This window comes from Neomonachus schauinslandi, chromosome 10 (genome assembly GCF_002201575.2).
Source record: "Neomonachus schauinslandi chromosome 10, ASM220157v2, whole genome shotgun sequence".
Classification (NCBI taxonomy): Eukaryota; Metazoa; Chordata; class Mammalia; order Carnivora; family Phocidae; genus Neomonachus; species Neomonachus schauinslandi.
The window spans coordinates 24,137,427-24,164,851 of NC_058412.1; the positions used below are offsets into that span (position 1 = coordinate 24,137,427).

Genomic DNA, 27,425 nt, shown 5'->3' on the forward strand with positions numbered 1-27,425 from the left:
CGGTGGGGAACCGAGAGCTCCGTGTGCTCTGCCGACGCAGCTGGCAGCGGGGCTGTCTCCGGAAGGCGGACCGGCGAACGCCTAGTGCCCGCACTCCGCCGCCTGCCGCGCCTGTCTGCGCCCCTGACATCCTTACTCGGGACGCGGTGGCCGTTCTTAAATCACAAGGGCGTGGGTCAGCCTCCCCTCGGACTTCATGTCTGTGTATTTCCCCATTCACTGGTGAGTATCCTGCGCCCTCGGCGGGCATCTGTCTCGCGGCCATGGCTGCGGGGCCCGGGCGCCCGCTCCTGCGGGCTCGGGTGCGAGGGCAGCAGGCGGCGCGGGCGCCGGCACTCACCCGCCGCCCCAGCCGGTGCCGGAGTCAACGTCAAGGTTGCAAAGGTGGGGGTGGGGGCCGGTGGTGCCGAGAGCATCCAGACAAAGGGAGTGAACTCGAAGCCCTCACTTAAGTGACGGCTGGGAGGGTGTGTATGTGCTGGTGGTGGGGTGGGGGGAGAACCAGGGATCAAGCCTGAATCCCGCTAATAGAACCCCCAATGCGGAGGGCTGCAGGAGGCACGCGCCCCGGCTGGCGCAGGGGGCTCCTGCTCTGCCCCGGCCCCTCCCCTTTTTCTTTTTGTTTGCATGCAAGTCTCCGCGTCGAGGCCGGCGGCAGCGGGGCTGAGCTGGTGCAGCGGCGGCTTTTGCAGAGCTTCGAGGGGTGGGGAAAAACGCTCTCCCCACACGGAACCCGATGAAAGCCACAAGCAGCAGCACAAGCACAAGCTGCGCGCTCTCGATCTCATTCCTCCTCAAAACCCGATGCGCCTTTGTGGGGGCCCGGGCTGGGGCCGGGGAGCCGCTCTCACCCGCCGGGAAGAATCCGGGGCCGGGCCGGGGGGCGGAGGACGTTCGCACGGACCCGGGATCTGGGCCGAGAGGGATGCGCCGCGGGCGCCGCGCTAGTTGCGGAGCGAGGCCCCCGGCCGCGCCGGCTGCCGCTTCCTTCCTGCGCCCGGGAAGAGGAGGAGCGGCTGCGGGGGACCACTGACGGCGCGGGAGGGCGCCCTCAGGTGCGGGCACGGCGGGCCGGACCCGCGGGTTCCAACTGCGCGCTGTCCTGCTCAGCCCAGGAACCGGGAAGTTCCTGCTTCTCGCTTCAACTTTTGGGGCCCGCGCCGCAGCCCGGAGCGAGGAGCGAGCGCCCCTACACCAGGCGAAGAGCCTGGCGAGAGCCCCGTGGGCCCGTTTCTTTGGGGGTCGGCGGCAGCCTTTCCAGGACCCGGGATGAATCCGCCTGTGGAGTCCCCTCCCCCCTCCCTTCCTGACCCTAACCCTTGCCCGGAAGCCCAGCATCTTCTGTCTCTCCTCCCCCACCCTGGCTCTGTCTAGAGAAATGAACTCTCAGAACAAAGTAAAAATTCCCCCACCCGTGAGGCTTGCGTACCCCCTCCTTAGGGGCGCCGCTCCCCTCCCGCCTCCCTGGTGTGTGAGCAGCCAGGTGCCATGTGGGTGAGACTTCGAAGGCTGCTGGAGGCTTTGTGCCCCTGGCCACTCAATACTTGCCAAGGTGGGTGTTAGGGCCCATCAGGGTTATTATCCCCTGAGAAATTAAGGGAAATAAAATAATTGGGAATTATTTTATAGTTGATTGGCTCTTCATAGCTTGCAACGGTTTTTCCACCCCAGAGATGAGCCATTTAGCGTAATTGTGATATATGCATTATTAGCATCATGGTAAGAAACAGGGCACCTGTGGCTCAGAGAGGTTATATTACTTGTTCCAGATCACACAGCTCTTGAGTGGCAGAGCCTGGACCAGACCTAATGCTTCTGTTTCCAAATCCAATGCTGTTTCTACTCTCTGTAGTAATGATGAAGTGAAGAAGAATCTAAGGAGACCCCTGTTTCCTTAGATGTAGTCAGTTTAAAGCCTTGCCAACATTTATTTATTTTGTAACTGTGTAAAGGCATGATGGTGAAAATATTGGGTGTTGTGTCGGGAATGCACTGACTGGTATGTACTATTTGGCATTATGCATTCGGGACCCTGTATGTGCCCGTGGTTTGAGTGAGGATAATGGAACATTTGTATCCTGCTTACAGAGTACAAAGCACTTTCACATGTCAGCCATTGGTGGGCCAGCTTGGCTCCTCTGGAAATTTCCTCTGCAATCAGAGTCCGGGCATCCTTAAGGCTTTTAATCCAGGGGATGTTTTTCAAGCTGTGAGCTTGCAGCTGCTGTGGCTGGACTAGAGAAGGGGGTTGGATGGCAGATGTGAAGCCTGCAGAAAGCTGACCCCTTGGGGCTTTAAGTGGGACATTTTGCAAAAAGGAACACCAGAGAGAGAGGAAGAGAGAGAGGAATTTGGGAAGGCAGCATTATTGGACTTGGTTTCCCTGAGGTTGACCCGTTATCATTATGTAATAATAATATGCAGTTCCCCTAGAGACGGGTTGAATTGGTTTTAATATAGACATATGGACTCAGCTACCTACTGTTTGGGTTTTTTTCTAGTTCTGCCAGTATCACAAAGAAAATCCAGAGTGCTCTGTGCCAGTGGGGACTTGTACAGGAGAGGAGGAAAGAGAGGTTTGCCAGGGCGGTTTTCAGGCAGTTTCAGGGCTTTGTTGGCTGAGGCTGAGGGCCCTGATGCCCTGGGCTTATAAGGCACTTCCTCAGGGTGTGAGCTTGTTTTTCTGTGAGTTCTGTTTTGAACACCTCTCATCCTGCCTCCAGACAGTCCCCTGATCTAAAAGCAGAAAGCACCAAGGATAGGAATGTGAAAGTGCGTGTGTTTGTTGACTTTTGGTCTGGGTTTCTTGGCAGCCCCGACTATCTGCGATCTGCCGAGATGACTGAAGTGATGATGAACACCCCATCCATGGAGGAGATTGGCCTCAACCCCCGAAAGGATGGCCTTTCCTATCAGGTGAGTTCTGTCCTGGGTTCCTTCCGGCTCTTTGGAGCTGGTGACTCTTGCTGTGGTTGGAGGCAGATGTGGTTCTGTGTCCCAGTGCCACTTGGAACAGCTATGTGACCTTGGGAAAGTCCCCTCATGCCAGTAAGCCTCAGTTTCTTCATCTGTAAAATGGGGCAACAATAGTCCTTACCTCAGAGGATTGTGGTAAAGATTCAACTTGATGAGATGCTGGGTAGAGGGCATTCATGGTGCCTGGGACGCAGTAAGGGTTCAGTAGGCATGAGCCGATGTCATTCCTTAGTCATCCCAGCTGCTGTGGACTCGCACATTCACAGCAACGAGGCGGGGACGTGGTTTGTGCCGTCGGTTCAGACCAGCACTTCCCTTCACGGCCGTGCCTTGGCAGGAGAAACATCACCGTGAAGGGTAGCTTATGGGGAAAGGTGATCGGGTGGAGGAACATCTGTGTCAAATGCTGCTTTCTTCCTCAGGTGGATGGTCGACCCACTGAGGCCACCAGAGTTAATGTTCAAAGTACTTAGAATTGAGGAGACCTTTCCCCAAAGGCAAGCTATCAGATTTCCGGCGTCTAGATTAGAGATCATCCTGCGTGATGGATGTTAAATACATGAAGACCTCAAAAAGTGCCCTAAGTGTGACCTTCAGATTCCTAACACAATGCTCTTCCTCCCTGCTATGCACTCACCTGCTGCCCCCAGCGGGCTACACAGCAGCTTGATATCTCTGGGGGCGTGAACTGGAGAGTTCCGAGGTTATTACTGTGGGAGAGGAAGGAGTCTATTTTTCAGGGAAGACCTTGGAGCTAGGGAAATTGTGTACAAAGGGTGTGTGGCCTGGGGAAGACGAAAGGGGTGTGATGGGCCTATTCAGCAGATACGAAATGAATGTCTGCTGTGAGCCATGCACTTAACAAATGTTACTCATTTACTCTTTTTTTTTTTTTTAAAGATTTTATTTATTTATTTGAGAGAGAGAGTGAGAAAGAGAAAGAGCACAAGAGGGGGGAGCGGGAGAGGGAGAAGCAGACTCCCCACTGAGCAGGTAGCCCGATGCGGGACTCGATCCCGGGACTCCAGGATCATGACCTGAGCCGAAGGCAGTCGCTTAACCAACTGAGCCACCCAGGCGCCCACTCATTTACTCTTTTTTTTTTTTTTTTTTAAAGATTTTATTTATTTATTTGAGAGAGAGAGAATGAGAGAGAGCATATGAGAGGGGTTAGGGTCAGAGGGAGAAGCAGACTCCCTGCCGAGCAGGGAGCCCGATGTGGGACTCGATCCCGGGACTCCAGGATCATGACCTGAGCTGAAGGCAGTCGCTTAACGAACTGAGCCACCCAGGCGCCCCCACTCATTTACTCTTGACCATAGCTCTGAGGTGGGAGTTCTTGCTCTGTTTAACAGACAAAGAAACAGGCTCAGACTGTAGTAGACCCAAACTCCAAAGCCTTGGTCTTCTGATATGTCACGGGTCTGTACCTGGAGCTGGTTCTTGCTTAGAATCTAGACTTGCTCTGGCTAGTCATTCTGTAGAACCATTCCAGGGCATTTATTTTGTAAAGGAAGAAACAAATAGGGAGCTGCGGGCATGTGATGGGGAAGGGGTTGATCAAAGAGCTGAGATGAAAGCTGAGTTCGTGTAAGGTAACTTGGTGGGTGACAGCAGAGTCACCTCGGACTGGGAGGCTCAAGAAGGCCTCTCTGTTCAGTGTCAGGGTCTGACCAAGCCCCTTTAGCTGGCTGGAAAGAAGTATTCATGTTGCCTGAGGAGATGAAGGAAGTGAGGGGGATACCCTTTCCTGGTTGGTTTTCTACCCTCCACCCCCAGAGTGGGTCTGAGAGAGACGATCGAAGGCCCCACAGCCTGTGGGAGGGTAGAAGTTTCCTGGCCCCCCAGCGAGGGTGTTTTTGGATACCAGTTTCCAAGCCACTGAATCGGACTGAATCTCTTTGTGGTTACAGGTGAGATTTTCTCTCAGTTCTGGGTTTTAGCATTCCATCACAGAAGCCTTCCAAACACAGTCGTCAGTATATCTTGTGTGTGCTTTTTACGTTCTTTTGAACATGTCCCAGGACCAAGGGGCCACCTCCTACAGCGCTGTTTTCTCCGTCTTCAGGCCACCCTGCCCGAGTGAGGGCTAGGACAGGTGAAGGGGTGGAAGGGGCTGCAGCGCGGGGGGAGGAAGGCTGACTTGGGGTTGCAGCGGCCGGTGGAAAATCAAGTCGCCTTTGGGCTCCCAAGATGTCATGATGCCGCCTGATGAAAGAGCCCTAACTTTCTCCTAGTGGTGCTGGCCTGAGAGCCCGGTTCCCACGGCCCCTCAGGAAATGTCTTCCTGCTGCCCGGGTGGGGGCTACTGTCCACTTCCAAAATATCTTACCTAGAACTTCAAAGCACTCTTGTCACCAGATTTCGGAAAGGTCCTCTGGTTGCCTGATGAAGAGAAAGGGGAGAGCATCATTTTTCCTGGGCACTTGCTGAGGTGGGCACTCTGCAGAGGGCCCAGGTCTCCCATGGGAAAGCAACATGGGCGTAATACCCAGAACACAGGCAGTCTGGGGCAGCGACACAAAGCCATGGTCTGTCCAGGTACAGATGGCCACGAGAAGGCTTGGCCGGTCAGACTGGGGCTGGGCCCTGCGAGAATATTAGGACTGGGAGAGAGCACCTCCATCTCTAATCTAATTTTGTTGCATGCCCAGATACCCCCCTGGCTTGCCCCTGTTTATACCAGCTGCAGGGCTCTGCAGCCAGCTGATCTGACAATTGTCATATGACCCATATCCTCTGGGCCCACTCAGAGCTAGTGTCATGCAATTAAACACATTCCCACCAGAGCTCTGGGATGGCACTGGCCGAAGCCCATCCTCTGTGCATGCTCGGGCTGGGCTTAGATCTGGGGCGGGACATCTCAGAACTCTGTTCTTGGCATCCTTCCTGAGGGTAATAATAGTACATGGCTTTTACCAGGCCCTGCTTTTCCAAGGAACTGAAAGTGGGAAGGAGACATCAATCCCGACTTGGCAGATGAAATAGAATCTCAGGCTTGTGATTTGACCTTGAGACAAGGTCGTAAAATAGATAGGCACGCTGGACTTCGTCAATCATTCCCCCACCTTCCAGACCTACGCAAGAACGAAGCTTTCCTAACTTCTCTGCCCCAGATGTGACCTTTCTTCTTGCAACATCTGTGGCATTTGTTCTCTGAAACGATGCTGCCCTGCGCTTTGAGGATATGGGTCCTGCCCAAGTCTCTGAGGGCAGGCAATGCCTTCTTTCCCTCTTTGTGCCCATCAGCCTCCCCAGCCCAAGATGCATGCTGGCTCTAGGTCTTTCCAGAGCAGGTGCCAAGTGAATGGTGGTTGTTTCGGTGAGGTTGAATCTCCTGATCCAAAAGCTGGCCATCTTCACTTCTACTTTAGAATTTTTAAAGGGTCTCCTCTGTTCAGGCCTACCAAGTCTTCAGATAAATATCTTTATGCCCTGGAAAATTCAGGTAAGCCCTACCTTTCATGCTTAGGAGTTAGTGTCGTTTTGTGAGCATGTATAAAAATCAACAGAGCCAGTGCCTTGTTTCATCTTAACATTTATTCAAGTCAGCTCGATATGGGAACTCCTTGTTTGCACACGTACTTGGCATGAATTATGGCACCTTGCTGGGTGGGTGGGTAAATGGTTACCCGAAAGTCTGAGTACATTCTGGGCAGGCTGTGAGGAGTGGCTGGTTCACTGGGGCTGAGTGAGCCATGAAGACATTTAGGTCCCCAATGGCTTTGGCTCCCTCCCCTCACTGCATTTGTGGGCCTCCCGTGGTGCCCCCACCTGTGGCACTGGACGGCTGCCACCTCCACCTTCTTACTTGGCCCCAACTCAAGGAAGCAGGTCAGTGGCTGCCTTGTGGGGCCCTCCATTGGATCCAGGGGCTCTAAGTATGTAGCATTTTGGAGTGCCTCTCCGATGGGGTCTCCTTTCATGCTGCAGCTGACCCGGCCTGGGTCCTGTGCGGGGAAGGGTCCTTCGCCTTTGTTTGGAGACGCTGGCCGTGCCCCGACCCAAGGGCTCTCGTCATTCTGGCCTTGCTACCTGCCTTTTCCCCAGCACGGCCTGGGGAACCTTCTGCAATCTTACCACCCTCGCTAAGTTCTAGATAGAGGTATGGCTCCTTGGTTTTCATTTAAAATTGCCCCTTCTCAAGCATCGGGACCAAGATCTGATAGCTCTGTCCTTCCCGAGGCTCTTTAAATTCCTCTCTGATCAGCTTGCGTGTCTCTGACTGGCTGCCCCTTGAATTCCCTATGCTGGGCTTGGTCACAGACTCCTACCACCTGACATCCATCCCCAGTCCGACAGGCAGCGAGCTCCCCTCAGGGAAGCCAGGGAGGATGCACTATAAACCAGAAGGAGCTCACTCTTCACACACCACAGTCTTCCGTGTCCTGTGTCTTCCCTTTGATCCGCAGAGCTCAGGACTTCCCTGCATCCTTCCCTTCGCTTCCTAAGACCAGAGGGAGGGAGAGCCTGGCTTTTGCACTGTAGGGAGGAGGGAGAGTTGAGACGGGGGGGGGGGGGGTTGCTGACCTCTTGCCACAGTTCTGTCATTTGCTTCTTGCAGTCTGAGAGCCTGAGTGGTAGCTCGGCATTCAGGGCGGGGGTAAAGCACTAGGCTGGCTGAGAGCTCGCCTCTCCCTGGACGGGGATCTCTCAGTCTCCTCTGTCTGCCAGGCCCAACAGCAGCAGGCTCTCTCCACCCTCCTCCTGCTGCTTCCCTTTATAAGAAGCAGCAAATCCTGTCTCAGTGAACAGGCCCTTGTTAATCTCTAAGTCAGGCAGTGGTTCAGAAACCCTCTCTGTGTGGAGTCTTTCTTTAGGAAGACCCCCTGAGCCTGGCCCCCCCTGTGTGTTCCCACCCGTCCAAATGCACGTGTTGAAGTAAATACCTGATGGGTGGAGCTTCCTCCCCTGGTTCAAGTTCCTCATCATCCCTGCCTCCATCCCCCACAAGCCTTGCTCAGGGGGCCATTACAGGTGGAATCCATCCACCGCCTCTGTCTCTTCCTCCTTGTGGTGACCCCCAGTTGTGTTACTCCACATGTTTGCAAGAGTTTTGGAGGCCCTGCTGCGTGGCCTCACGGAAGTCCCATGGTCCCTAGGAAATCATCTTTCACAACACCAGACTTAAAAAGCCTCAATTGTCCCTGGAGGGAAATAAAGCTAAAATTGCAGAGCATTTGGCAGGACACGTCCAGCTATGGACACGACATGTTACTGGAATCACAGCAAGTTTTCTTTCTCCTCTCCCACCCCCTCCACTCCGCTCCCTCCTTGGTACAACTCATAATAATGTGAGGCAAAACAGGCAGCTCGGGCCACCTGGGGCCAAAGCCCAAGGAGCGCCTCGTTTTTGGGTGGATTTGTGTCGACACACACTGCCTCTTTTTGAGTCAGTGCCTACCTTGTTCAGATCAGCTCTACTTTGTATGAGGGACCCGGCACCTTCCTTCTTAGGCCCAAAGCCTTGACACAAACATCATGTTCACTGTTTTGGAGTGCCCCCGGGGGTAAGGGCCTGCAGAAGGCTGGAATCGTCCCCCTGGGTCCCCCCTCCCCTCCCCCCAGCGCACACACTGTGGTCACAACAGTGAGTCTGTCACACGGCCAGGGAGAGAACAAGCTTTCTTCACTTTCCTGGCCACCGTGTTGCACGCTAGAACCGAGCAGCCCAGCCTTCTCTCAAAGGGCCTGTGTGAGGCCTGACGCCTCTCCACGGCTGGTGTGTTCCTCACTGCCCTGAGCAGGGGCTGTGTCTTAGGCTGCTCTCTGTCCCTGCAGGGCGGGCCCCTGCATCCTGCACAGAGCGGCGCAAGGAGCGCGGGATGATCCATTGGTCCCTTCCCCTCTCCCTTTCCCGCACGGAGAACTATCCCTCTACCGTGGCCATCCCACAGCAGAGATTTTTATAGGATCAGCATCTTCTTGACATCAGCCCAGTCTTGCAAGTTGAATAGAAAGGAGGATTGTACCGTTGGGGAAGGGGTTGAGTTTGGGAGGCGAATCTTGTGACCAGAGCCAAGAGCTATTCCTGGGTGTCTAGTGAATGCCCTGAAATGATCTTTCAGGTCCAAGTCCTGAAATAATCCTCGGAGGATATGAAAACAGGCCCTCATTCACATGCGGCTCAGAGTTGTCAGGCCTTCACTCCTTTCCAGTTCAGAGGTGCTGGACCGCCTCTGCTACCTCTGGCCTCCCCACCTGCCCTTCTCTTGTCCCTGAGCCCACCCCAGGAGGATTCTTGATCAGATCCTGTGTCTGCTGCTTCATTCGTCAGCTGGGGGAGGCCCCTTATTGCACAGACCTGTCTTAGAAACAAAATTTGCCAGAAGTTTCTCCAGACTATCGTGCAGCTAGCATTTTGAATTTAAGGGAAGTTTAGGAGCTCCCTGACTGCTAGAATTAGCTGCCCTGCACTGTCAGAACCTCCTTTTTGAGGTAAGCTGTAGAGAAGAGGCACCCAAGCATTGAGCTGAAGCAGCATTGACTACTTGTTTCCCAGCCACAAATTTTACTGGAGCCAGTGGGAGGAAGGTTCTGGATCTCTCACCCGAAGTAGAATTGGCCTGAGCACGAAGGGCATTCACAAATCTCAGTTCAGAGGTGGTTGTCTTCTAGGTCTGACCTTATCCTAACTTGAATCTGAAGGTGGTTCCCAGACAGAATTAAGAGTATACCGTGAACTCACCTCCTGCCTTTACTTTGTAGAACACTCGTCCACCCTGGATCTGAGAAGCATCCTTGGCTTTCCCCAATTCCTGAATGTGTTTTTCCAGACACAGCCCTGCGTACAAGCTCTAATTTAGGAGGTCACTATTAGCCCAAGGCGTGTGGGCAGCACCGAACTCAGCCACTGATCTCTGTGGACAGAGCCCAAGGTGCCTGCTCAGACTCATGTACTCATCACACACACACTTGCAGACACTCCCATGAACACCCACACGTGCATGCACGTGCACACATGTACACACACTCACACACTCACTTATGACCAAAGGGCAGCCGGTGGAATGTTAATAGGGGTTGTCTTAGATTGGAGTGTTGAGATGATAGGAAAATTTTCTCTTTCTTCCCCCCCTCCAGTAATTTCATATTTTCACTGATAAAGTATGTATTTTATTGTTCTCATGCTTCTCAAATTTTAAAAGTAACCTCTGCCCGTGATGGAATTTTAATTTTCTTTAACCTTTTTGTTTTCTAAATGACCATGATCTCACCATGCCCACGTCACAGCTGTTCATGTTTTAGCAGCTTTTCCTTTCTTTTCCAGTGCACTTAATGTTTTCACATAGCCAAAAATCACAGAGCTGTGGTCTGCTTTTTTTTACTTACCAGTTTGTAAGTCATCAGCATCACATCATGACAACTTACTTTAAAAATGCTTCAAAGCCAGCATTTTTAATAAGTGTACAATGTTAGATCCTAAAGTGATGACATGATTCTTTTTACTGTTCCCCAGTTGTTGAAAACTTTTAGATTATATCCATTTTCCCTCTTATAAATAATGTAATAATTTACATATCAATCTTTATATATCTTTATATATAATATATATAATCTTTATATAATATAATCAATCTCTGTCCATAGTTGATACAGTTTCCTCAGAGTCGAGTCGTAGGACAGAGTTTCTAAGTCAAAAGTTGTTAAGTGTGTGAGTTTGTGTGTGTGTGTGGGTGGGTGGATGTTATATGTATAAAGGCAATACTTATTCCTTCTAGAAATTTTGAATAATTTAAAATACAAAAAAAACCCCACCCATATTTCTATCACTGAAACATTTTGGTATGTTTACTTCTAGTATTTTTGTATGCATTTATGTTTAAAAAAATAAAATTGGGATAAATATGTGTATGCTCTAGTGAATTTTTTTTTCACTGACTAATTTTGTGACTATGTCCATTTGTTTTTCTTTATAAAAAGGCATTTCATTTTGTTACATGCCACTTATTACTGCTGAATATTTAGGTTGTGGCATATTTTGTTCCTGCAAAGAACACTGCTCTGAACATCATTTTACATAAATATCTGCACAGACCTGATTTCTTTCCTTGGAATAAGTTCTTGGAAGTACAATTACTAATTCAAAGAGATTCAATATAATTAAGCCTCTTGATTATATATTACCTTAAAGACAGAAAACAAATAGAAAAGTTTATCAAAATAGAAGCTCCTGGCATGGAGAGCTCTAGCACATAGAATTTCAGGGGTGTAAAAGCTATCGACATGAGATCATGAAAGAGCTCTGTGGCTAGAGTCAGGAAGGTGGTTTATTTCAGAGTGTTTAGGAGATGTTGTACATCTTCTTCTAGTTTGTTAATTGCTTATTTTGAGCAGAGATGATAACAACTAATGATGTTTAGGCAGCATCTAGCCAGCATTGCAAAATAGCTGGTGATCATGTTTTTGTCCCTTCGTGGTTATAATGACACACTCGGGATTACAGATGCATATGGGTCGGCGATTGCCCTACTTGTCTCCTTTATTCTATTAATGACGTTGGAACACCATGTGACCTTGAGGAAGACCAGTGAAGTTGCCTCCGCCTGGAGACCCATGAAGTTTGGAGAGATGCAAATGTAGTCCCCTAAGCCATCCTGCTCTTCCGAGGTTCCAGGTCTGGCTCGTGGACTGGTCATGGTTTAGAAATATGGCTTCCCTGGAATCCAGGATGGACTGGGCTCTTAGAAGTAGATCTGAGCATAATAGAAGTTTTGGGCCCAGAACTCAGGGGCCTTTTACCCAACAACTGTGCAAGCCTCAGGTTCTTTGCAACAAATAAATGCTCCAAGCCAGTGTTCCAGTAGGGTCCACAGACTCCTGGTGGTTTACAAAGTCTGTTCAGGTATTACACAAGCTTTAGAAATGGTGGTATATTTTTATGGTTACTACCTATGACAAGTAATACTAGTTTTCCATCTCTGTAGTGATATAGAGTTTCATTTTTATATGTTTTAAACAAATGAGTAAAGAAAAAAGATAATTGAGCCATACTATGGTTGTGGACATGAAGGCGTAATTACCATGGTATCCAACTTCCTGAGGTTGGCATCACTATTGTTATCATGAAGGAATTTCTTTTCTTCGACTCTGGTATCCTCTTAGATGAAAGCATTCTTAAAGATCAGCTAACACTAAATCATGATTTCCGTATTTCTTTGGTCATTTGCCCCTCACATGTGGCAGTTGAAGCATGAGGATCCTTCCTGGCTGTTTTCCTTGTCAGCCTAAGATTAGAGGTTCTCATGCCAAATTACTTCTTAATGATGCTCCATGTATATACTACTTGATGTTTTAACAGAGTGTTAAAACCAGCGGACAGCTGCCCCTGGGGTTCACAGAAACTTTCCAAGGGATGTGACAGCAGAGAGCATTTTCGGGAAACCTAGTTCCACATCTTCAGCCTCCTTGTGTTGCTTTGCTAAAATCCCATTTCCTGAAGCTGGGCTTCCCCAGTTTCTTTGCCTACCTTCCTGTCAAGCTTGCCCTCCTCCCCCTTGCTTCTTGCCCTGCTGAGTCTTTTAAGGTGACTTCCCCAGGGTGTAGAAACCATAGGGGCACCAAACAAATGGGCCATTCAACATGTTACTGCCTAGGAAGCTCCATAAATCCCGCCTATCTCTCACATGGAGAAACCAATAAAAAAGATTACCTTTGTGTGTAACAATTGTGGTATGTTGATTGATCAGTTACATACATAGCTGCCAGGAGCCAATCCAGATTTGTTGTTGTTGGTAACAGGCCTTAGGGTCATTTGACATAAAAATACTAACTATCCATTTATATAATAAATATGTCTCTTTATTGCAGAGAAGTATGAAAAAAGCTAATAACTAAAAACATTAAAATTCTAATGAACAGTAGGATGGAGATACAGTTTCAAGCAGAGAAAAGAATAAGATTTTAGAGCTTGTGTATGAGTTTATTTTTTTTAAAGATTTTATTTATTTATTAGAGAGAGAGCATGAGCTGGGGGCCGGGGGTGGGGTGGGGGGGAAGGGCAGAGGCAGAGGGAGAAGCAGACTCCCCGTGGAGCAGGGAGCCAGACATGGGGCTCCATCCCAGGACCCTGGGATCATGCCTGAACCAAAGGCAGATGCTTAACCAGCTGAGCCACCCAGGCGCCCTGTGTGTGAGTTTTTTCATGGGTGATGGTTGATACCAAGTTGCTTTGGTATTTATAAGGCATTGGGTGCATTTAAAAGAGTGGTATAAAAGTTCTATTTTAAAATGTTAATGTTTGTAATATATCAGAAGTTTTAGATGTCAATTTAAAAACATGTGGAAGGACACAGGGTTTTTCCAGATTCTTTTAGAGAGTAGACAGATGGGTGGACTCAAACTGGCACCAGGGCATCTCAGATGTGGGAGTGCACGTGACAGCAGGGTGGCATTGGGTCACGTAGGTGTTCTTTGGACATAATCAGGGATGTGAATTTCAGAACCTCTCAGCACATGGGCTTAGGGGCTACAAATCTGGATAACTGGTTTCTAATCTTGGCTTTGCTCCTACCTCTGTCACCTCAGGAAACTCACATCCCTTCTTTCTGGCCTCGATTTCCCCATCTATACGGGAGAGAGTGGATTCGATCACTTTTGTTAGAATGTTGTATAATGACGTGAAATCCTCCATCCTGATTCTAGATCCGCCCACTGGGAGTTTAAAAAATCTGCTCTCTTTTCCTCATGTCAGCCTTCTAGCTGTTGAAGGCAACTTCATATTCCCCTCAGATCTTTCCCAGTCTTAAAACGTACCTTCCGTCAACCTTGACTTAATGTGGTCATCCTCTGGAGGGTGTTTTTTTCTCTAGGGCAGCAGTTCTCAAATGTTTTGATCTCAGCCCCTTTCACATTCTTTAAAAATTATTTAGGACCCCCAGAGATATTTGTTTATGTGGGTTATGTCTTTTGATATTAAAATGGAGTGTTTAAAATTTTCATGTTTTAATCCCTTTAAAATAACAGTAAAACCATTACATGTTAATACAAATAACAGTTTTATTTTTTTAATTTATTTTTTATTTTTTTATTTTTTTATTTTTTTTTATTTTTATTTTTTTTTTTTTTTAAAGATTTTATTTATTTATTTGAGAGAGCGAGAATGAGAGAGAGTACATGAGAGGGGGGAGGGTCAGAGAGAGAAGCAGGCTCCTCGCCGAGCAGGGAGCCCGATGTGGGACTCGATCCCGGGACTCCAGGATCATGACCTGAGCTGAAGGCAGTCGCTTAACCAACTGAGCCACCCAGGCGCCCTATTTTTTATTTTTTTAAAGATTTTATTTATTTATTTGACAGAGAGAGACACAGTGAGAGAGGGAACACAAGCAGGGGGAGTGGGAGAGGGAGAAGCAGGCTTCCCGCCGAGCAGGGAGCCCTATGCAGGGCTCGATCCCAGGACTCTGGGATCATGACATGAGCTGAAGGCAGACGCTTAACGACTGAGCCACCCAGGTGCCCCTAAATAACAGTTTTTAATAAAGATAAATATGTTTTCAAAACCAAACCCAAACCAAAGTTTAGTGAGAAGAAAAGCATTGTTTCACATGTTTTTTTGCAAATTTGTTTAATATCTGGCTTAACAGAAAATGGTTAGACTCTCATATCTGCTTCTGCATTCAATTTGTTGCCGTACGTGTTGGTTGAAGTAAATGAAGACAATCTGGCCCATGCAAGATCTGTTAGAAAAGTTAAGAAAAGGAAGAAATATCTTCATAGCCTCATTCAGATATTTTTCTTTGCTATTTCACCAAAACTCAACAAGTGGTAGTTTCTTAAAGGTTAGCAGCAACGTGGAATCTGAAACCTTATCAATGAGGTTTTTGTGCTCTTCCATTCAAATCCAGCAGTCTGTCTGGCACTTCGAATCCGTCTTTTGCCCATGTTTGGTTTTGTAATGTGGTGTGTTGATCATTTGGAAAATACATGTTCACTGAGTAAGATAGATCTTCCAAATTTGGACACATTACATCATAGAACATCAGAAAGTCACATTTATTCGTGCCTTTACCAGTCTCATTAGAAAGCCTTCAAGTGGGGCACCTGGGTGGCTCAGTCGGTTAAACATCTGCCCTCAGCTCAGGTCATGATCCCGGGGTCCTGGGATCGAGCCCCGCATCGGGCTCCTTGCTCAGCGGGGAGCCTGCTTCTCCCTCTCCCTCTGCAGCTCCCCCGGCTTGTGTGTGCACACTCTCTCTCTCTCTGTCAAATAAATAAATAACATCTTAAAAAAAAAAAAAAGAAAGCCTTCAAGTATTAGAGAGCGGACAAGTTTATGGTGGCTGATACGATTTATGCTTGAAAGTTTGATTTTTATCATTGGGAACAAATATTGTTAGTCATTTTCCACGAAGTGACATGCTTGTTTTGTTCACTTTTGAGGACATGTCCCCCAAACACCCAAGTCAAAACAACCATGCTTTGTTGGGCAGTCACGTTTTCAAGTAAAAACGGTGTTCCGCAGGAAAAGTGGCTAGTTGAGCTGACGACTCCGTCACATGAGTGCTTTTTCTCGAGATGACCATGGGACTTGGAGATGCAGCAGAGTGCTGTCTGCTGGCTTTCCTCTTTATCACATACAACACTAAAACAACATGTACTTAAGAGTCAGTATTTAACAAAAATTCATTTTGACTGCTTTATCAAGGATATAGGTCCTTTTTTTTTTTTTTTTTTAATTGTGTGAGGTGGCAAAGAACGTAATGACCACCAGGACGGTCTGCTGCTGCAGCATTCATTAATTCTTGCCAAGGGGCCAGCAATTTCCCCCACTGGTGCTGTGCGTGCCATAGTGCAAGTGTTTACACAGGGGGACAGGCAAATGACATCTTCGTATTATTTAGAAAGTATTTTATCTCCGTGGACACTTCTTCCATGAGAGGAGCTTGGGATCTGAGCTTTGAGAAGTGCTGCTCTAGACCGAACAGGAAGACTATGTGTGATCAGAGGACAGCAGGGCCATCGCCTCCCTGCTAGTGTAGACCGCTTCTAGGAATACAGCCCTGTTCGTTTCAGTGTTGTAGCCTCAACACTGTAGCTGTGACCATCTGAATTCTCCAGGCCTCTCTTCTAGCACCTACTGTCAAGCAAGGATTCCTATTTGGGAGAGGGAAACAATGTTTTTAACTTAAAGAAAGGTGGGTCTATTAGCTGATGACCCCACTTTGGGACAAGGTGAGTTGGAGATGATGGATGTCATCCATTGTGGGAGGTGGGAAGGGGGAAGTGCCGCTGTAGATTGGGGAATCCTCCACCTGTGATGGACGGGTGAAGCCAGGAAGCTGAGTCTGAAGAGAAGCCTAGGATGACACCTAGTCTAGGGAGGGCACAGGGAAGATGAAGGTAGATGGGTCAGATGAGCCAGGGCAGGGGCATAAGAATCAGGAGAGACCATGAAGCCTGAAGCAGGCCGGATGGCCTGGTGGGGTGCTGCAGAAGTGGTGATGAGTGAAAGCTGAGCAAAGGCCCTGGGGCAGGGCTGTAAGGCTGTCCTCAGAGACTTGAAAGAGTTGTTTCCATGCAGGGATGTGTTTGGAAGCCACGTGGAAGGGGTCAGGAAGGGGATTCCAGACAAGGGTGGGAAGGCTGTGGGACTAGGCCACACATTCAAGACTTTTGTCTCCAAAACAAAGAACGAGAGAATGGTTGGAAATGGCAGCTGTGCCATTCTGGGCTTTCTGAGAGGAGGTATGGCTGTGGGACATTTGGTTAGTTCCAGTGGAGGAGGATGGAGAAAGGGATCTGTCATCCCCAGAGGCCCAGAGGTGACTGGGAGGCATGTCTTCTTTCTAAAGGGCAATGATAATATAGTCAATAGGATGTGGGTATTTGAAATCATCTATGCCAGATAACTGCAGTCTTTCTCTCACTGCCCTAGAGAGCTTTAAGAAATGTTCTTTAACCTTCCAAAAGCCCCATCAGCTCACTGGGCCCAGAGTTATCAGTAGCAATTAGTGCTAATTAATTGGAATTTGGAACTCTTGACCTGCAGGATGGGTGTGTGTTTGAGAGATGTTTATGAAGGATGGTGTTTATCTAGAGGATTTCCTTTTCTTTTAAGTTTCAGGGCTGGAGGCTTAAGCATCTTTAATCCAAAGGAAGGAGATCCAACAGTTGTTACAAAGCCTTAAATCTCTCCTCAAGTCTCCTATAGGATTAGAGACACCAGAGAAGGGTAGGAAGGGGTGAGGTGGATATTCCAGAGCCCCAGGCCAGGGGGATTTGAGCAGAGTGAGAGCGTCAGGGATGGAGAGTGAGGTGACTGGCATCCGGCTGGAGATGAGACTGTTCTTCCTGAATCCAGTTAGGAGCTACTCTGCCATTTGCTCTAATTCTTTCTGTTCTTACTAACCACATTTCACTTTGAAAAGTCAGTAAAATGCAAATAGCTATGATGATGATGATGAAATAGCAGGAGGCAAGTATTTCAAAGAACATATATATTCCTTGCCTTCACATGTTGTTGGGGGACAAAAAGCAGGGTGACTTTTCGTTTGGATTAGCTGCTGCTCATTCGTTCAGCCCTTGGCAGAGCAGGATGCTGGTAGAGATCTGCCCATTGTTAGAAACCAGCCCCTCCTAGGAAGGAATAAACACACAAGGCCAATCCATTGTTGTTCTGCAGGAAAAATAAGAAACCCAGACGTTGGGAAGCTGAGGGGCAGGAGGGGTCTGATGGCCTGGGCAGCAGGCCCCTGGAGTGGGCTGGGGGGAGGGGGTGTGGAGGTGCATAATGGGAAGATCGCTAGCTGCAGGGGCTTGCACTGAAGACCAGGATCTGGACAAGACAGTGGCTTTTGTTCTGCCTGGCCTAACCCATGCCCTGGAAAAACAGAAACACTGGGAGAGAAGTGAAGTCAAACCCATTTCTCCAAAGAACCTGGTCTAGAATTGTTGAGTGCAAGCCCAGGAGTGCTGCTCACTTGCTCCTGGCCCAAGCCGTTGGGACTATTGACTTTTCAGTCCCTCACTCTAAATGCTCCTTGGGGACCCCAGTTTTACCTAATAAGAACCATCATTAGGAATTTAAAGTTTACAGAACATGTTCACACATACCTGTGTTTGATTCTCTCCAAAGCCCTATGAGATGGGGATTAACATTAATCCCAATCTATAGATGAAGACAGGAGGGAAATGGGCCACCATGGCTTCGAGCCCCTTGGGTACTATGTGGCACTCAACATGCAGGAGCATGTGATCCTTCCAACAATACTATAAAGTAGAAGAAATCCCTTCCTTGTTTCACTCAGGAGGCAACTGAAGCTCAGAGAAGTTAAAATGACTTGATCAAGGTCACAGAGATAATAAGACACAGGGGTAAAGTAAAAGCCCAATTTTTCAGACTCCTGGTCTACCACCAGTGGGAGTGGGAGTTTCCATTGCAGGTTTGAGGTTGATTATTCCCCCTCTGGAACCAGAGAGGGGCGAGGCTCACTGCATGATTTTGTGTGCAGAGGCAGATCCCTCTCAGCGCCTTGGGGACTGCCTGGTGATTCACCTCAGGCCCTCTGCCCTACCTCCCCTCTCCACCCCACCCCAGCACACCTCATCCTTCTGTTAGAGCCCAGCAAAGAGGAGCAAGATGCCCATGCTCTGGAGGTCTCAGCTTGCAGAGCTGGTAATGAGCCCTTTGTGTGTCCAGTTCGCCACCTTTCATCTCCTGCTCCCGCTGGTGTCCGCTTTCCCTATTAGCATCTCTCGGCTCTTTGCTGAGCCCTCGGCCCTCTTTGTGGCCAGCTCGAGTTGTTTGTCAGGAATGATGGCTGAGGGATGCGTGCACTCAGGGGAGGGCTGCTTCACCCAGAATTGCTCACATTTTCCATCCCAGGTGCCAGACATCTCTCCTCTCCCCACCGCAGAGGCAGCGAGGTTTAGGTCACCTGGCTTAGAGGCAGACAGTTGATAGCTAGGCCCCCAAATTTCAGGCCTTTGGAGATCTGATATTACCTTTCAGTCCCCCCTCCGTGGGTGAAATGGGAGCTGACTGACCAGCAACTCTTATACTTAAGCAAAAAGCCTTCTGACTAATTCCTCACCCCCCAACCCCAGACTTCTGCTGTGAGGCTGCCCACGTTGGCCCATCAACCAAACCTCCTGAGCCGTTTTCCTGGACAACCCTGCTGTTCATGGTCCTCATATTTAACTATTAATGTTTGCACTGCCCGCTGCACCAGCCACCAGCCACATGCAACTGTTTACATTTAAATTTATATTATATTTACACATATCAGATAAATTTACATTACTAAAAGAAAATTTAACAATTTAACCTCATTTCGAGGGCTCAATAGCCGTATGTGGCCTTGTGCAGCTAGAGAACATTTCCACCATCACAGAAAGTTCCAGTGGACAGCTCTAATCTACACAGCCAGAAATGCCAGTATTTTGGCGTCCACGGTTCATCTCACAGAGCATTTCTTCCTCAGAGAAGGTCCTAAAGCTCCCTTGACGTTTCAAGTGAACCCATGTGAGTTCCCAAAATGTCAGGGCCTGTTGGGATTAGAGGCCACCCGGCAAAGAAGGCCTCTGAAGAAGTGTCCTCTGTAAGATTCACGAGCGCCAAGTTTGCACGCCTGCCGTTCCTACACAGTGGGACGTGCAGGACCCAGCCGGGACCGTGTGTGTGATCTTCAAGACTTCACTCCACTTGCAAAGGAAGGAGCTGGGTGTCTATGAGCTTCATTCAAGCCATCAGCCGTGGCAGCCGAGTGTGACAGCTGGGTAGCTGGATGTGGAGTCCAGTGTTGGCAGAAGGAGGGAAGGGCAGGGCTGAGAGAATCACAGCTGGGGATGGATGCTTCTAGATCTGCCCTGCCCTCTGTGGGGCTTAGGGTGGGAAATGCTTCTCAGAGCCTCCCATTTTCCATTCTGGACCTCTTGGAAAGGAGTCTTTGCTGCAGAGGGAAGAGAAAAGGAATTTTTTTTCCCCTTCCCCAGTCCAGAGAGAAGGTGCACATTGGAGTAAGAGGTTTAACCAGAAGCAGTTTCTCTTTGGAGCAGGGGTGGTTCTTTATTCCCTGCCAGCTCCTGCAGGCAAACAGCATGCCAGGCTGGCCTACCGCCCCAGCCCTACTTGTCATGTGCTTGGCAAGTCCGACTCGAGTCCTTTTTTCCACTGCCTTCCCTACCCCGTCACACTGCAGTTGCAACCTCTCATTTTTCTGCTGCCTAGATGATTAAAAAGCATGACTTAGTGGAAAAATCTCAACCTCCTTAGGGTCAGCCTCTTAAGCAGCTGTTGGAGATAAGACTGTGCTGGCAGAATACTCAGCGACACTGTGCAAGGCTTTCTGTCTGCATGTGAGGAAATGAGAAGCTGATTGGTTCTGAGTGCATGTTGTTTGGCTTTGGAGAGAGCTACAATTTTCAGAGGCATAAATTGGCATTATTTGATAAAAAAATAAAATCTTTGCTGGAAAGGTGAGATTATTATAGTGATTTTTTTTTTTTTTAAGTGCAGTGAGCAGGCTTTGTAAAGGAAAAAAAAAATTTTTTTTTTAATGGCACCTGCTTTGAGCAATTCAGGGAGCAAAGTTCTCTGGCAATTGAGCAGTATCAGAAGTTCACTGCTCAGACTTCCCCCAACAACTTAAAAGACTTAATTTTGCAGCTCCTGGTATGCAAGGCATTGTTTGGAGTTATTTTAGTTACCATGTGAGTATTACCACCTCTTGCTTGGAGATTGAATACTTACTGACTGTCGTCTTGTTGAAACAGCTCCAAAGAGGACATTCCAATTTTATTTTATTTTTTAAAGATTTTATTTATTTGACAGAGACAGAGATAGCGAGATCGGGAACACAAACGGGGGAGTGGGACAAGAAGCAGGCTTCCCGCCGAGCAGGGAGCCCAATGTGGGACTCGATCCCAGGACCCTGGGATCATGACCTGAGCCGAAGGCAGACGCTTAACGACTGAGCCACCCAGGCACCCAGGACATTCCAATTTTAATTCAGCATATGTCCTCATCTTTGTGTTTGCCAAGAACTTGTACCCATCTAGTGAGACACGAAGGTCACTTTGCTTTTCAAAAGGAGAAACTGAGTCACGGACAGTTGGGAGGACTTGATCAGGGTTACGGAAGTGACGTCAAAGACACAGTGAGAATCTGGGGTCTGTGGCTCTACACTATGTGTTATCAAATGAACAGCTTATTTGAAGTCCTACAGGTCTGAGTTCAGGTCCCCATGCAGCCACTTCCTAGCTGTGTTACCTTGAGTAAGTCACTTGCTTTCTCTGTGCTTCAGTGTCCCCCTCTATAGAATAGGGCTCACACTACTACATACTTAATAGGATTATTGTGAAGGTTGAGATTCTACCCAGCAAATTTGCCTGACTTCTCTTCCGTCACCACCATCATCTTTTTTTTTTTTTTTTTTAAGATTTTGTTTATTTATTTGACAGAGAGAGACACAGCGAGAGAGGGAACACAAGCAGGGAGAGTGGAAGAGGGAGAAGCAGGCTTTCCGCTGGGCAGGGAGCCCGATGCGGGGCTCGATCCCGGAACCCTGGGATCATGACCTGAGCCAAAGGCAGACGCTTAACGACTGAGCCACCCAGGCACCCGGGACATTCCAATTTTAATTCAGCATATGTCCTCATCTTTGTGTTTGCCAAGAACTTGTACCCATCTAGTGAGACACGAAGGTCACTTTGCTTTTCAAAAGGAGAAACTGAGTCACGGGCAGTTGGGAGGACTTGATCGGGGTTATGGAAGTGACGTCAAAGACACAGTGAGAATCTGGGGTCTGTGGCTCTACACTATGTGTTATCAAATGAACAGCTTATTTGAAGTCCTACAGGTCTGAGTTCAGGTCCCCATGCAGCCACTTCCTAGCTGTGTTACCTTGAGTAAGTCACTTGCTTTCTCTGTGCTTCAGTGTCCCCCTCTATAGAATAGGGCTCACACTACTACATACTTAATAGGATTATTGTGAAGGTTGAGATTCTACCCAGCAAATTTGCCTGACTTCTCTTCCGTCACCACCATCATCTTTTTTTTTTTAAGATTTTGTTTATTTATTTGACAGAGAGAGACACAGCGAGAGAGGGAACACAAGCAGGGAGAGTGGAAGAGGGAGAAGCAGGCTTTCCGCTGGGCACGGAGCCCAATGCGGGGCTCGATCCCAGGACCCTGGGATCATGACCTGAGCCGAAGGCAGACGCTTAACCGACTGAGCCACCCAGGCGCCCCCACCATCATCTTTTTAACATCTTTCCCCCCTAATTTTAGTTAAAGGCCTATTCCCAGCCTGAAACAAAATTACACACTCTCCACTCCCACCGTGCTCCTCCCCCTTCTCTTGCACCTGGCCTCTCTGTGTCTTGTCCCTTTTGCTCTTCTTTGGCTCGGGTGATCCTAATTAGAATCCAGTTGCTGGGACGTCACAGGTAGGTCAGAGGGTAGATGCAGGGGCCCAGGTCTGCACTGAGCCAGGTGTCCGTCTCCTTTTGATATTTCATAGCTCTGTCTCAGGTCCTGAAGATTTAGAAGAACTGTCTAGACTGGGAAGCTCATCTTCTAGACTGAGCTGCCCAGAGGTCATCCTGGCACCTAAGCTGGATGGGCATTTGAAGCCCAGAGTCTTGCCCACCCTCCCTCGTCAGTTTGCAGTCTGTAAAATGGGCATCCATTCACTTTTCAAAAGGCACAGGCACTGAACACAGCAGATCTAGGTTTGAATCCTGGCTCTTACATGTGTCCGTCAGAGCCGAGGATCTCACGGCTCCTTGGGCGTGGTCAGGCCTACATTAGGTGACATCCAAAAGAGCTTTGCAAACTGTAGTGTGCTTTCCACTTGCTGGATTTCCCGTTGCTCGCTCGCAAAGCCCGTGCATGGAAGGCACCTGTGTTTCACCCTCATGCAGGGCCTCCAGCTCCAGGTGAGGGGCAGTGAGGAGGAGCCCAAAGAGACCACTTGCCCTGCTCGGCACATCGGCTGTGTGTGCACAGCGCGGTCCCAGTGCGGAACCATGGGGTCGGCTGCATCAGGAAGAGAAAGACTGGAGTGGGGGTCCCTCTCCCCATGCCTTTCTCCCCAACTCGTCTGGCCCCTCCTCTGGCTTGTTTTCCTCCTGGCTGCCATTACCATACTTTTTATGAGCCTGTTAAGTCTTTAATGATGCCTGGTTGTGCAGCTGGCTTAAGGCTTAATCCCCAGCAATAGGGCTTTATTGGATAAATGGTTAATAATCACTTGTCTGCAGGGATTGGGGAGGTTTTTTTTTTTTTTAAAGATTTTATTTATTTATTTGACAGAGACACAGCGAGAGAGAGAGCACAAGCAGGGGGAGTGGGAGAGGGAGAAGTAGGCTTCCCTCTGAGCAGGGAGCCCGATGCAGGACTGGATCCCAGGACCCTGGGACCATGACCTGAGCCGAGGGCAGATGCTTAACGACTGAGCCACCCAGGCGCCCCAGGGATTGGGGAGGTTTTGTTGAGGCCCTGTCGTGATTCCCGAAAGCCCCACGTGGCCTGTGACGTGGCCTGTGACGTGGCCTGTGACCGAGCCAGCACTGCTTGGGGCTGGGGTGCCGTGAGATTGGGCACCACAGGAGCTGGGAAGCCCTGAGTTTGTAGGAGAGCATTTCTTCTCCCTCCTGAGAATACAGGACACTTGCCTGTTGCTGGGGGATTGTCTTGATCTGGCCCAGGCCCTCTGCAAATGTGTCTCCACCCACTCCCGATTTTTGCTTTCCTTTCTCTTGCCATTAACAAGCTGTGTGACCTTGAGCAAGTCCCTTGTCCCCTCTGGCCCTTGGTTTCCTCATCTACCAAATGGAGAGATTGGAAGAGATAGCCTTGAGGACGCCATGTGGCTCTCAACGTCTGTGTTCTGTGAGCCTCAGTGTCCCAGACAGAGGCTCCTCTCTCCGGGTCTTGGGTGTGTCACTGAGGGCTGCGGATGGCAAGGGACCAGCAGCCCATCGGATTAAGTACTTAAGCTGCTGGGCCAAGAATTGGGTCAGCTGCAGTCACAGGGCACGGTGTGCACAGGGAATCCGCAAAGCCCCTCATGGCCTGGTGTGGGGTTTCTCCCAGTGCTGGGCAGGACACACAGTAGGCATTAAAAAAAGAAGCCTCATTGACGGGACTCTGAAGAGACTTCCAGGTATAGAACCGTCAAGGAGCCAGGAGCTGCTCACAGGTGAAAAAGGAGCCTAGAATTCTGTTCGTGGCTTGCCTGTGACTGGGGCCATGCCAGCAAATGTCCCTGATCAACCCTGATTTGGCCTTGACTTTATAGTCGCAGCGAGATCAGGACCCATCCCTGTGAGGGGCGGGGTGTTATTGGGGCATGGGCATGGGCATGGGCATGGGGCTCAGATGGACCTGGGTTTGAATCTCATTCCTCTACCACTCATTTCCAGGCTGTATAGTTTGGGCCACCTCCTTCTTCAAACCTGGGAGTCTTTAAGATAGTATTAGCAGCAGGTGTTTTCAGCACGACCGTATTGGTTCAAAGGATATGTGTAAAGCACCTGGGACTAGGCGCTGGTGGTTACCTCGGGAGGCAGCCCGTGACATGCTTTGGGCTGCCGGGGTGACGTGCTGCCTGCAGGCAGGTGTGGCCTACTATGGATTACATGATTTTAAGTTCTTTTATCTGAAAATAAAAGACAAGAAAAGGTATGAACAGAGCAACACCACAAATTTAGGGGCACTGCCCTGAACACTTGCAGCTTCAGGATTAAAGTCTGCCGAGGGACGGTTTCCTGGGTGGCCCCAGAATGTGCTCCCTGGCTCCCGCCTTAGGGCTCCCTCCCGGTGTCCCGAGAGCCCGGCACGGGTGCTGGCACTCAGGGGGGGCTCAGTTCTCCACGTGTATGTGCAGCAGAGGAATGGGATTTCTCTTTTCCTGTACTGTAGGTGACCGGGACTCGCTCTGCTTTTCTTTCAGATCTTCCCCGACCCGTCAGACTTCGACCGCTGCTGCAAGCTCAAAGACCGCCTGCCCTCCATTGTGGTGGAGCCCACGGAGGGCGAGGTGGAGAGTGGGGAGCTCCGGTGGCCCCCCGAGGAGTTCTTGGTCCAGGAGGATGAGCAGGACAACTGTGAAGAGACAGAGAAAGACAACAAGGAGCAATAGAGTCCCTGTCGACTCCCTCGGGGGCTACACCAGACGGCATCTGTCCCTGAACTGTGTTCTTTCCCATTGTGATGGAAGAAGGGAGTGAGCCACAATAGTTCTGAAAATGTCAAATGATGGCTTCCGTTTTGCACCTGCAAATCACCGAGCTGGTTTTCTTTTCTTTTCTTTTCTTTTTTTGAAATGTGCTGGGCAGTGGAGCCCTCTGCGACAATTTGCAAGGCCTTCTGAGAAAGGAAGCTGCTTAGAGCAGGGGTGGGGGGTGCGGGGAAGTGGTGCATCTTTGAGATCGGTATCTGAACCTGCGCAGGCTAGAGGCAGCCGTGGGATTCCAGTGGGCTCTGGGGGGGGTGTGGGGGGAAGGGGGATGTGCATCGCGAGCAGGGAACATTCAGGGTAAGAGAACAAACGGGAGACAGGAGACGGGAAGAGAAAATACACCGTTTGAAAGGAAGCAGCGAGCAGAGGAGTGCAGCCAGGAAGTTGCCCGCCCGCGGGCATCCGAAAACAACGCGTTCCTCTCTCTCTCCAGCTCTGCCCACCACCAGCCTTTGTTTTTATTTCAGCTGTGTCGGTCTGTTCACGGGAGGCTGGCAAAGAAGAGCAGTAGAAACTGGCTGCCTGCAAAGCCGGCTGGAGGCAAGCGTGGGAAAGAAGGACTCCCTGCCCCTCCCCCACCCTCTGCTCCAGCTGTGACAGGTTCTGGAGGTTTCTTAAGAGGCAGCACTCTTGAGCTTCTCTCTCCTGATTTATCCTTTTGCCCTCCCCGGCCCTTTGGGAGTGGCGGGAGCACTTCCCACCTTTGTGGGAGGACCGAGGTGGACGCTTGGACACGAAGCTCCCTCCCCGCTGCTCCCCCAGGCTTGCTCTACTCTGAGCAGAGGCACAGAGCTCTGGCTCTACCAGGCCGCCCTCCTTCTCCCTGGCATCACCTCTGCAGCCCCTGGGCAGAGCAGTCGGGCAGGGGCAGTTCCCAGCCTGACCAGCGGCCGCACCCACTCCCATGTGGGCTCCTGGCCCGTTTTTCTGGTGGGAGCTGAGTGGAGAGGAGACTCTTTCTGTTTCTTGTTGGGGAGGTGAGCTTTAATGGCGGTCCCAAATCTGGGAATTATCAGATGGGGCTAACAGGGCTCTCCTATAGCAGCCTGGGCATCAAGTCTGAAACTGAAGGTGTCATGCCATCGCCTGGCTTCTCCTTGCGCTCCGGACGTGGGTGGGTGGATGGCACGGTGAGGGAGCACTGGGCATGGGTCCTCGTCCCTCCCCACCTCTCACCTGTCCCCTGTAAGAGCACAGGTGCACAAGAAAGCTAGCTTTGGACTTAGAGCTTCTTAGAGTTAAGAACCATCTGGAGCAGCAGGTTGCAAGACACACTCTTCAAACCTTCTCTAGCTCACAGCGTGAGTGTGCAGCCAAGAGGTGAGCTCAAGATCCTCCTGGAGGCTGACCTGGGCCAACAGAGGCACCCTGGCCGCTCCCCAGTGGGTCTAGGTTGACCCCAGTTTGGGACTTATGCATAGAGCTGTATTTAATACCTCAAGGTTAGTGTGGTTCCGGGGAGCTGGGGCAGGATGAGGGTGTGCAGTTGACATCTCAGCAGGATTTGGTTCTGGGAAGCTGACGCTCACCCCTCCTCCCCGCCCCCCGCTCCCTCCCCCTGTGTTGTCCGCTTGTGTTACACACACCAATGGCAATAACTTCTTCCAGCTCCTTGGCAGTGGGAGAGGCCCGCAGCCTGTACCCCCAGGGCATCTCTCTCGTGCTCCTGCTGGTTCTGTTCGGGCTGCAGAGAGTCCTCCCTCCTTCCTCATTCCCTCACAGCAGCATGTCTCATCCCACACCTGCCTCCCTTCGTGGATGGGGTCTTGCCTTTTAAAATCCTGTGTTTCTGTGTCCCTCTCATCTGTCCTGGTCTTGCCGTGTGATGGGAACGTGCTTGTAAACTGCATAACAAATCTACTTTGTGTATATGTGTGTTTATGGGGGTGACTTATTATTTTGCTGGTCGCTAGACACCTTTGTATGACCCTTTGGAGTCTGAGCAGACCGGGGGCTGACAACTCGAGTCAGGACCTGCAGCAGCGAGCCTGAGGGAGGGACCCAGCCACTCTTGGACAAGTGGCTGAGCTCCTGTCTGGCCTCCTATTTTTTTTTTTTAAGTAACTTGTGTGTATTTCTAACTGATCGTATTAAAAAAAAAACAAAAACAACCCTAGTATTTCAGTAAAAATGCCTGTTGTAAGATGAACCTCCTGTAACTTCTATCTGTTCTTTTTTGAGGCTCAGGGAGAAACTAGCATTTTTTTTTTTCCGAACTACTTTTTGTCACTGTGACAGTTGTAAATAAAGTTTGAAAATGCTTTC

General features: G+C 49.7%; 1 protein-coding gene across 1 annotated transcript; it reads left to right on the forward strand.

Annotated features, from left to right (window-relative positions):
* On the forward strand, positions 1–27,425 carry LBH (LBH regulator of WNT signaling pathway). The gene is made up of 3 exons (XM_021697484.2): positions 1–222; positions 2,814–2,916; positions 24,873–27,425. The coding sequence occupies exons 1-3, from the start codon at positions 197–199 to the stop codon at positions 25,059–25,061; spliced, it is 318 nt and encodes a 105-aa protein (XP_021553159.1). The 5' UTR covers positions 1–196; the 3' UTR covers positions 25,062–27,425.

What these genes read in the sequence shown, in the direction of transcription:
- LBH (XM_021697484.2), top strand. Translation starts at nt 197, where the DNA reads ATGTCTGTGTATTTCCCCATTCACTG. An exon ending in GTGTATTTCCCCATTCACTG is followed by an intron (nt 223 to 2,813) that starts GTGAGTATCCTG and finishes GTTTCTTGGCAG; the next exon opens with CCCCGACTATCTGCGATCTG. An exon ending in AGGATGGCCTTTCCTATCAG is followed by an intron (nt 2,917 to 24,872) that starts GTGAGTTCTGTC and finishes CTTTTCTTTCAG; the next exon opens with ATCTTCCCCGACCCGTCAGA.